Source organism: Nicotiana attenuata, chromosome 9, assembly GCF_001879085.1.
Source record: "Nicotiana attenuata strain UT chromosome 9, NIATTr2, whole genome shotgun sequence".
Classification (NCBI taxonomy): Eukaryota; Viridiplantae; Streptophyta; class Magnoliopsida; order Solanales; family Solanaceae; genus Nicotiana; species Nicotiana attenuata.
Window position 1 is genome coordinate 46,495,041 of NC_031997.1, and position 9,855 is coordinate 46,504,895.

General features: G+C 37.6%; 1 protein-coding gene across 3 annotated transcripts; it reads left to right on the forward strand.

Moving 5' to 3' along the window:
* On the forward strand, positions 2,101–9,580 carry LOC109232379 (ABC transporter C family member 10-like). 3 transcript variants are annotated; one of them, XM_019398119.1, is made up of 12 exons: positions 2,101–2,291; positions 3,488–5,532; positions 5,653–5,973; positions 6,046–6,132; positions 6,305–6,892; positions 6,971–7,135; positions 7,254–7,548; positions 7,647–7,861; positions 7,941–8,246; positions 8,374–8,437; positions 8,519–8,758; positions 9,264–9,580. In XM_019398119.1, exons 2-12 carry the CDS (start codon positions 3,505–3,507, stop codon positions 9,368–9,370), a joined length of 4,416 nt encoding a protein of 1,471 aa, XP_019253664.1. In that variant the 5' UTR covers positions 2,101–2,291; positions 3,488–3,504; the 3' UTR covers positions 9,371–9,580. The 3 variants fall into 3 exon arrangements, with proteins under 3 accessions (XP_019253664.1, XP_019253665.1, XP_019253663.1); XM_019398120.1 differs by having other exon boundaries at positions 3,497–5,532; XM_019398118.1 differs by lacking the exon at positions 2,101–2,291 and adding an exon at positions 2,313–2,845.

Here is a 9,855-nt window from a genome sequence, read left to right on the forward strand (position 1 = left end):
TGGGTAGTTCTTTGGTCCAGAAGCCTTCTTTCTCTTCTTGGTTTGTGGTGCCTCCTCAACAATGTTAGCCCCCATTATTGTCGAGTTCCCACGTGACTTCTTTTCAGCATTTTTGTTGTCTTCTTCTATCCTCAAACGCACAATCAAGTCTTCAAGTGTCATCTCCTTCCGCTTGTGTTTTAGATAGTTCTTAAAATCTTTCCACAACGGAGGTAATTTCTCAATGAAAGCGGCGACTTGAAAGGCCTCATTTATGACCATACCTTCAGCAAGGAGGTCATGCACAATGGCTTGTAATTCTTGGACTTGAGTTATGACCGACCTAGTGTCAATCATCTTGAAACCCAAAAGTCTAGCAGCCACGAACTTCTTAAGTCCGGCATCCTCAGTCTTGTACTTCTTCTCAAGCGCATTCCATAATGCTTTTGAAGTTTCCATGACGCTATAGACATTGTACAAGCCATCTTCCAAGCAACTCAAAATGTAGTTTTTGCACAAGAAATCAGAATGTTTCCATGCTTCAGTTACAACAAGTCGTTCATCATCCGGAGTACTTTCTGCCAAGACCGGAGGATCCTCCTTGATGAAACGTTGCAAACTCAACGTAGTAAGATAGAAGAGCATCTTCATTTGCCAACGTTTGAAGTCAATACTGGAAAACTTTCCGGGTTTTTCTGCTGGTGTCATAGCATGAGCAGGAGTAGAACGGCTTGACGAGGCAGCAGCACTCGTAACAGTAGCTCCCGTTCCCACAACATTTCCATTAGTTTGGTTTTCGTTCGTCATCTTTTCTGTAGAGTTGGAAACACAACAGAACTTTGTTAAATCAGTAAAGTTTTGATATCTTCAAACTGAATACCAAACCAAACATACAACACGTAACAATGGTGAAGTTTTTATATACTTCAAACCCGTACGTTTATTATTCCGGTAAAGTTTTTATATACTTTAAACCGGACAGAACAATTATTGGAGTAGAAAGCACGAAGGCTTTAGTCTCCAAAACAATATACAAAATAAGAATAACTGTTTAATATATGTTTCAACACAAAAACGTTAGTAAATAAAATTCCTTAAGCTTGTGAGCGTTACTGTGTTAAAACACAAAATCAGAAAAAAAAAAAACTGTTAGAAGAATTAAAGAAATCTGGAAAATAGTAGAGAATCAGAAATATTTCGAGTCCACAAGTTTCTTGTGTGTCCTTAAGGAATTTTAACCCCTTCACAAGTTGCCAAGGTAATAGATTAAATCCTCCCAGGATAAAACGGAATAAACCTTCCTGCAACAGTGGCAATACAAACTGCAGGATCCCAACGAACTTAAAGAACGGAGCAAAATCACACTTACGAATTGGAGAGAGAAAGACTGCGAATTAGGATGCAGTATATTCAAAAAGAAAGAAGTTCTAGAGTGTTTTTCGTGTGTAGAAAATGAAGCCTTGCCTCAGAATTTATAGGCAATTATCAGAAGAGGTGTCTGGAAAAGGTGCCTTTTCAGAAGAATACGCTGCCTGCCGCGGTTCTACCGCGGTTACGCTGCCTGCCGCGGTTCTACCGCGGTTACGGCAAAACCGCGGCCAGAGAGTCCCTCTGAATCTTCAGCAGGGTTCTGGCGTATTTTCAGCAGTGATTTGGCATTTAATTAATTATTAAATAACTAAATAAATTTTGTCCAAAAATAATCTTATCGATCGACAAATCCGAAGCCGAAGCCGAAGCCGAGCGACGACGGCGCGAGGGTTCATTCTCTTTCAACTCCTTTTAAGATCTTTAAGAAGTGATTCTATATATAAGCACACAAATGTGATTGTCCCTCACCAATGAGGGACAAAGTGCAAGACAAAAGTTCACTTCTTTAAATTTTCATTTTTCCCTCCATTTTATTTCTCTCCATTTCCAATTCACACTTCTTCTACTTTAAAGCCCAATGGCTTAAAGTCCAACATTTTTCACAATGGTACAAATATATACATACATTTTATACGAACATGGTATTGTCTCAAAATTGATCTTAAAACCAACATATCATTTATTGCTACTGTAGTTGTAGTTGATTACTTTATGTTTTTTGTTTGTGTCCATGTGCAAATCTCACGTCAGAAGTCCATACTTGCATTTAATAAGATGCATGGAAATTTATTTATTCAGTTATATATAATTTTAAACTTTGGAGCTATTATATAGTGAGCACACAAGATACTCTACTCTGGTGGAAAATTGGTCGAAATTGTGAAAAGCTAAGATTTTTCAGATGATTGTGTTCTGGAGCTGAAAATAACAAAACAAAGAAGGTAAGTTCCAACTTCTGCTTTTATAAGTTTGTTTGAAAATCTGAATTTGCTCCTTAATTCAGCTAGTTCTGCTGACATGTTTTAATTTGCTCTTTTTTAAGTTCATGTTAGTTCTATAAAATTCCATTGCTCAATCTTCTGTTCTTTTGGTGAGAAAATGCAAAAAGATAAAGATTCTATTTTGGATTGGCTGTCATTTCAAGTGGCAGCTGTAGAAAAGTGGAGAAAAGGCTAAAATGTCACTGTTCTTCCTGAGTGCAAAATAGAACTTTTTGTAGGTTTCTACTATAGAAAAATAAAACCCAAATAAGAGAAAAGGAAAAAGAGATTGTGCTTTTGGTTCAGTGGTATAAATGTGAAGGTTAAAGGGCAGCCCGGTGCACTAAGCTCCCGCTATGCGCAGGGTCCGGGGAAGGGCCGGACCACAAGGGTCTATTGTAGGCTTATCCTGCATTTTGCAAGAGGTTCTTTCCACGGCTCAAACCTGTGACTTCCTGGTCACATGGCAGCAACTTTACCAGTTACGCCAGGGTTCCCCTTCTATAAATGTGAAGGTTAGTGAAATTTAACTATTTAGTGTGACTGTTAAGCAAAAGTGCTGCTACAAGTTTGGATATGCTTGTTTGTGAGCTGCTTTCTCTTTTATATTTTAATCTAAAAGTAGGACTTTAATTGATTAAGATAGATGGTTTTTATCTTTACTGTTTATAGGATGTTCAAATGGCTTGTACATTTACTAATGCTTTCTCTGCATTTAATTGGTAAATGCTCTTTATCTTCTTGAGGGAAACAATGATTAGCATTTTCAGCTGTTTGCATCTTGCAATTAAAATGTTATTCTCTTTTGAAATTATGTTTCTTGATAATGATTTAGTCTCCGGGGCATTTACTTAATCATAAACATCTGACGAGCATGAAAATTTGTATAATCCTATACTGAAATGAGCATAAATGGAGTGACATGGTTAGTGAGGATTCGTATAGCCGACCCCACTTACTTGGAATTGAAGGCATTAGCAGTAGCATCAGTAGTAGTTTGCTGTTGCTATGAACATCCAATGAACCTTTCTTCTTTTGATACTCCTACGTGATTGTTACACATTAGTGGATACAGCATCATTCATCAAGAATCTGATAAATACCTCCCTCCCCCCATCTCCCCCATGCCGTTTTTAATTAATTTTTTCTTTTTTAAGTTTTATCAGGGATAACCATGGTTCTCTGGCTGGTTTTCTGTGAAAAAAATGAGTGTTCTCAGAAGGCTGGAGAGAGTTGCAGTTCAGATTTTACAAACTTCCTTGATCCATCCTCAGGCACCAATCACATATTGGTCATTTCCGCGGATATCCTTCTTCTGATGATCCTTGTTTTCCTCCTTTCTACCAAGGTCTCATCAAGAAAGAGTGTGTCATCCTCTGAATTCCAATGCAATTCTGTCTTGTCAAGTTGTTCCTACATTTTCAATGGCAGTTTAGCTTTAGCATACTTGTGTTTTGGGACATGGAAAGTTTCACAGAAAGTCATCACGGATCAAACTATTCTACCTCTCCTTCAATGGCTAGTTCTGCTGTCACAAGGGCTCGCATGGTTGCTGCTAAGTTTATTTTCTATCAACAAGAAACAACATACTTCTTCACTAGGGAAGTTGTGTCTTTTTCTTCCAAGCTTACTAGCAGGATTTCTTTGCATTTCATCCATGTGGCAAGTAATTGTCGAAAAGGTAGTGCACACAAAATCAGTCTTGGACATGCTGCCACTCCCAGGGGTGATTCTGATGATCATTTCTGCGTCCAAAGGCCAAAAGAATTTATGCACTTGTGAACCTCTGCTGGGAGAAGAAACCGATGCCTGTGGTAAAGTTGAATCAGAGGAGAATACAACTCCATTTGCCAAAGCTGGAGTTTTTAGCACAATGTCATTTAGCTGGTTAAATGATTTATTGAAGAAGGGCAAGGAGAAAACACTTATCGATGAGGACATTCCAGAATTGAGGCGAGAGGATCAAGCTGGGACATTGTACTCTTCGTTTAAGGAGAAACTAAATAAAAGAAAGCAAGAAAATCCATATGTTCGGCCTTCTGTATTTTCAACGATAGTCTGCTGCCAATGGAAAGCCATTGTGGTATCTGGATTTTTCGCTCTAATTAAGACAGTGACAGTGTCAATAGGACCGTTGTTTCTTTATGCCTTCATTGAAGTTGCCAAAGGAAAGGGAGCTTTCAGATACAAAGGTTATGCGCTAGCTGGGGGAATCCTTATCGCCAAATGCGTAGAATCATTAGCAGAGAGGCAATGGTTTTTCAGGACTAGATTAATCAGCCTTCAAATTAAATCTTTGCTTACTGCAGCTATCTATGATAAGCAACTCCGGCTTTCAAACACTGCTAAGAGTACTCATTCACCTGGTGAGATAATAAACTATGCCACGGTTGATACCTATAAGATTGGTGAATTTCCGTATTGGTTTCACCAAATATGGACAACGGGTGTTCAAATATGCATTGCATTAGTCATAATGTATTATGCTGTCGGATTGGCTACCATACCGGCTCTACTATTAGTGGTAGCAAGTGTCCTAGGAAATTCTCCAGTGGCCAAATCACAGCACAAGTACTTGACCGGGCTAATGGTTGCGCAAGATAAAATGCTAAGGGCCATAACAGAAGCACTTACTAGTATGAAAGTATTGAAGTTGTACGCGTGGGAGAAACATTTTAAGAATGCTATTGAAAAGCTAAGAGAAGAAGAATACAAATGGTTATCAGCAGTGCAGATGCAGAAAGGATATTATCTGGTTTTATTTTGGTCAACACCAATCATAGTATCTGCAGTTACTTTCTGGTCTTGTTACTTACTCAAAGTCCCTCTGAATACCACTAATGTTTTCACATTCCTTGCCACTTTACGCATTGTTCAGGAACCTATTAGGTCAGTCCCCGATATTCTTGGAGTATTCATAGAAGCAAAAGTTTCCTTCACTCGAATTGAAGAATTTCTCGAGGCTTCTGAGTTGCAAAACAGACGTATCGAGAAGAAGTACAAGGAGAAGGAACTTGAGCATTCCATAATTATCAAGTCCAATGGGATATCTTGGGATGCGTATTCGCCTAATCCTACAGTGAAAAGTGTAAACCTTCATGTTAAACCAGGGCAAAAGTTAGCAATATGTGGAGAGGTTGGTTCTGGTAAATCAACGCTTTTAGCTGCAATCCTCGGAGAAGTTCCTTTCATTGATGGGCTGGTAAGCTTTACATTGGCGTCTCTTTCTATTTTAACAGTCAAATTGTTCTGTAGTACTTGGATTTCTGCAGAGAAGACTAGTTCAGTGTTAAACCTGTTTCATTCCCTTCTCCATTTTCAGGTTCAAGTTCACGGAACAGTGGCATACGTTTCTCAGAATGCATGGATTCAGACAGGAACAATAAGGGATAACATTCTTTTTGGTTCCAACATTGATCAACTCAAGTATCAAGAAGTACTTGAAAGGTGTTCTCTTGTCAAGGACCTTGAAATGTTTCCTTTTGGTGACGAAACGATTATTGGAGAAAGAGGTGTTAACCTTAGTGGTGGACAGAAGCAGCGAGTTCAGCTTGCACGTGCACTGTATCAAGATGCAGACATTTATCTGTTGGACGATCCATTCAGCGCAGTCGATGCACATACCTCAACCTGTCTGTTTAATGTAAGAACCCTTATCTCAGTAAACTAACGACTATATTGTATTTATGAAATAGCTAACTTGGAATATAATCAGGAATATGTCATGGGAGCTCTTTCCGGAAAGACAGTCTTGCTTGTTACTCATCAAGTAGACTTCCTTCCGACATTTGATTCAATATTGGTTAGTAATCTATTCTGCATATTTTCTCATAATAACAGGCTTGATCTCATTTACTATGTATGATGTCCCTTACATTTAAACTTCCACTTCATTTCTATGAGTTCATTTGCCTGACTTTTCGAACAGTTTTTGTGTAAGTTGTTGATCTAAGAGAGCTTTATTTTGTCAATAGCTAATGTCTGAAGGGAAGATCATACAGTCAGCTTCCTTTGATCAGTTGCTTCTTTCTTGTGAAGAGTTTCAAAACCTCATTAACGCACATGGCGACGCAACAAAAAGTGAGAGTAATGAAGGGTGTTCTCTCAAAGAAACTACCAAAAGCTCCAAAGAAAATATACATCAATTGTGTGCAGAAGAGCAGCTAACAGCAGCTGTCGGTGAGCAGTTGATCAAACAAGAAGAAAGAGAAACGGGATACACTGGTCTTAAGCCTTATAAACAATATGTTGGCCAAAGCAATGGATTTTTCTACCTTCTTTTGGCTATATTATCACACCTCCTATATATGGTTGGGCAGCTTGGACAAAATCTTTTGTTAGCTGCTGATTTACAGAGTTCAAGTATCAGCAAATTTAATCTCATCCTAATATACACATCCATAGGATTTGGTATGTCGCTAACTTTGTTCCTTAGGTCGTATGCAGTGATTGATTTAGGCCTCAAGTCTTCAAAATCTATTTTTACTAAGTTAATAACCTCAATATTCCGAGCACCAATGTCATTCTACGACTCAACCCCACTTGGAAGAATACTTAGTCGGGTAAGAAACGACGATCTAAGCAAGCCTAACAACAATGCTGGAAAGTTTTTATGGAACTAACACAGTCTTCTTTTGCAGTTGTCTTCAGACCTCAGTGTTTTGGATCTTGACATGTCATTTCGATTCAGTCAAGCCTTGGCCTCAACCTTGACCACATACTTCAGCTTAGGAATATTGGCTGCTCTTACTTGGCCAATCTTGATTGTCATTATACCAACTATTTATATGACAGTGATTTTACAGGTAAGTCTATTAACTACTCATGATTCATTACTAGTCCTTACAATTAAGCTGCAGACGGCGAAAAACTCTATTGACTGCCTACTTAATATTGTAGCCCACTGTTTATTGTTCTGCACAGAGATTCTATTTTGCTTCAGCAAAGGAACTCATGAGAATTGATGGCACAACTAAGTCATCTGTTGCTAGCCATCTTGCTGAAGCGATAGCGGGAGCAATGACCATCAGAGCTTTCGAGGAGGAGGATCGTTTTTGCACCGAATATTTGCACCTTGTTGATAGAAATGCCATTGCCTTTTTCCATAGCTTTTCAGCAACCGAGTGGTTGATCCAACGTCTTGAAATACTCTGCGCCATAGTTCTCTCGTCCTCAGCCTTAGCAATGGTCGTGCATCCCTTCGATGCTTCTGATTCAGGTAATGAGTTTATCTTATTTTGTTACCTTAACATTAAATGAAACTAGAACAAAAGAAAGTTCAATTCATATACTAAGACTTTGACAACTTATTTTCAGGATATATTGGCATGGCTCTATCGTATGCTCTTTCGTTAAACGTATTCCTAGTTTCTTCAGTCCAAAATCAATGCATGCTAGAAAATTCCATCATTTCCGTTGAAAGATTGGAACAATACATGCATATTCCCAGCGAACGCCCTGAAATAATAGAAGGCAATAGACCTGCTCCCGGTTGGCCTTCCACCGGTAAAGTTGAGATTGTTGATTTAATGGTTAGTATCTCAATGCCTTACTTATTCATCTTCTTTTCTTCACCAAAGTAATATAGAGCTTACAGTATGTATATTTCAGGTCAGATATCAACCCAATGCGCCACTAGTTTTACAAGGCGTTAGCTGCAAAATCGAAGGTGGATATAAAGTTGGTATTGTAGGCAGGACAGGTAGTGGCAAAACAACTCTTATAAGTGCCTTGTTTCGCTTGGTAGAGCCAACGGAAGGAATGATCATAATAGATGGCCTAAATATTTCAACAGTCGGAATTCATGACCTTCGATCTTCTATATCGATCATTCCACAAGATCCAACACTTTTTAGCGGGACTGTTAGATACAATCTTGACCCTTTGTCAGAGCATACTGATCAGGAAATATGGGAGGTAACATATTTTTGTAACTATCGCCCTTTTACTATATATCAGATTCAGCGCTTCTATCCAAATAAACATGTAACTGCTTATTTATAATATCAGTTTCAACGCTCATTTTCTTTGTCATTGGTGCAAGGTTTTGGGGAAATGTCAACTTCGAGACGTTGTTCAACAGAAAGAAGGAAGACTAGACTCCTCAGGTAAGTGAAACAACATAACCTGATAATGTATTGAATCGTCCATGAAACGAAGATTATACTAACGATCAGTAGTATATACAGTGGCACAAGATGGATCGAATTGGAGCATGGGACAAAGACAATTATTCTGTCTAGGAAGAGCATTGTTGAAACGAAGGAAAATACTAGTGCTTGACGAAGCCACTGCGTCAATTGATAATGCAACAGATTCCATAATACAGAAAACAATAAGGACAGAATTTGAGGACTGCACAGTTATAACAGTGGCTCATAGAATCCCAACTGTTATGGACTGCACTATGGTTCTTGCTATTAGTGATGGTAAGGTTCAAGAAAATAATTCCATATTTCGGCTGTGCTTGGTACGACGGAAGTCATTTTCTAAAAATTTATTTTTACGAGCAAGTCATTTTGTAGTGTTTGGTTAATTTCTCTCACTTTTGGGCAGAAGCATTTTCTGTCAAAACTGTCTCAACTCTTAACTTCGTGTCATGTACAATAGACCCTTGTGGTCCGGCCCTTCCCTGGACCTCGCGCATAGCGGAAGCTTAGTGCACCGGGCTGCCCTTTTTTATTGTCAGTCTTTATTACTCAAAAATTTCATCAAATCTCTAATTTGCTAATATTATTATAACTTTTTTTTTATTTTTATATCTTTTTTGGGAAATATCTCGCACTCACCAACCTAATATTGGAAAATATATATTTTTTTTAAATGAAAAATGACTTCCGTCGCATCTAACACACTCTTCATTAAAGAATGTTATATATGGTTTCATATGAATTTACAAAAATATTGAAATGTTTAATTACATTTTTTTTACAGGAAAGCTGGTAGAATATGATGAACCAATGAAACTTATGAATAAGGAAAGTTCATTATTTAGGCAGCTTGTTAATGAATATTGGTCACGTTCTCAAGAGTCAATATGAGTATGGAATGGAACTCATGAATATGGATTTAAGTTATATATACGATGTAAATAAATTTTACATTTATCAGTGTTGTTAGCCGCTTATAGCTTGTTAATTATCTGTTTTTTGAGTTATTAATTCATTCCTACTAGGCGTTAATTTACCATTAGCTTTTAACTCAAATAGTGTAAAAATTCTTTACGTTGTGTAAAGACATGGATTTGAATATCTCTTTCAGTTTACTTTCAAAATTTAGCTATGTAATCATAGGCAAAATATGGTGAAAATCCAATAGGTTGTACATGCTTTTATAATGTATTGTATCATCATATCATATCATACTATATTATAAGCATGAAGTCCCAAGTTAGAGATTGAAAGATCAAAATACCCATAAAAAAAAAAATACCCATAAAAAATTGAATGCTCTTTATAACCTTAAAAGTCAATTAAATTCCTACAAGAATTTGTGTGCCTATAAATATCCCATTGTCCTTGAACCC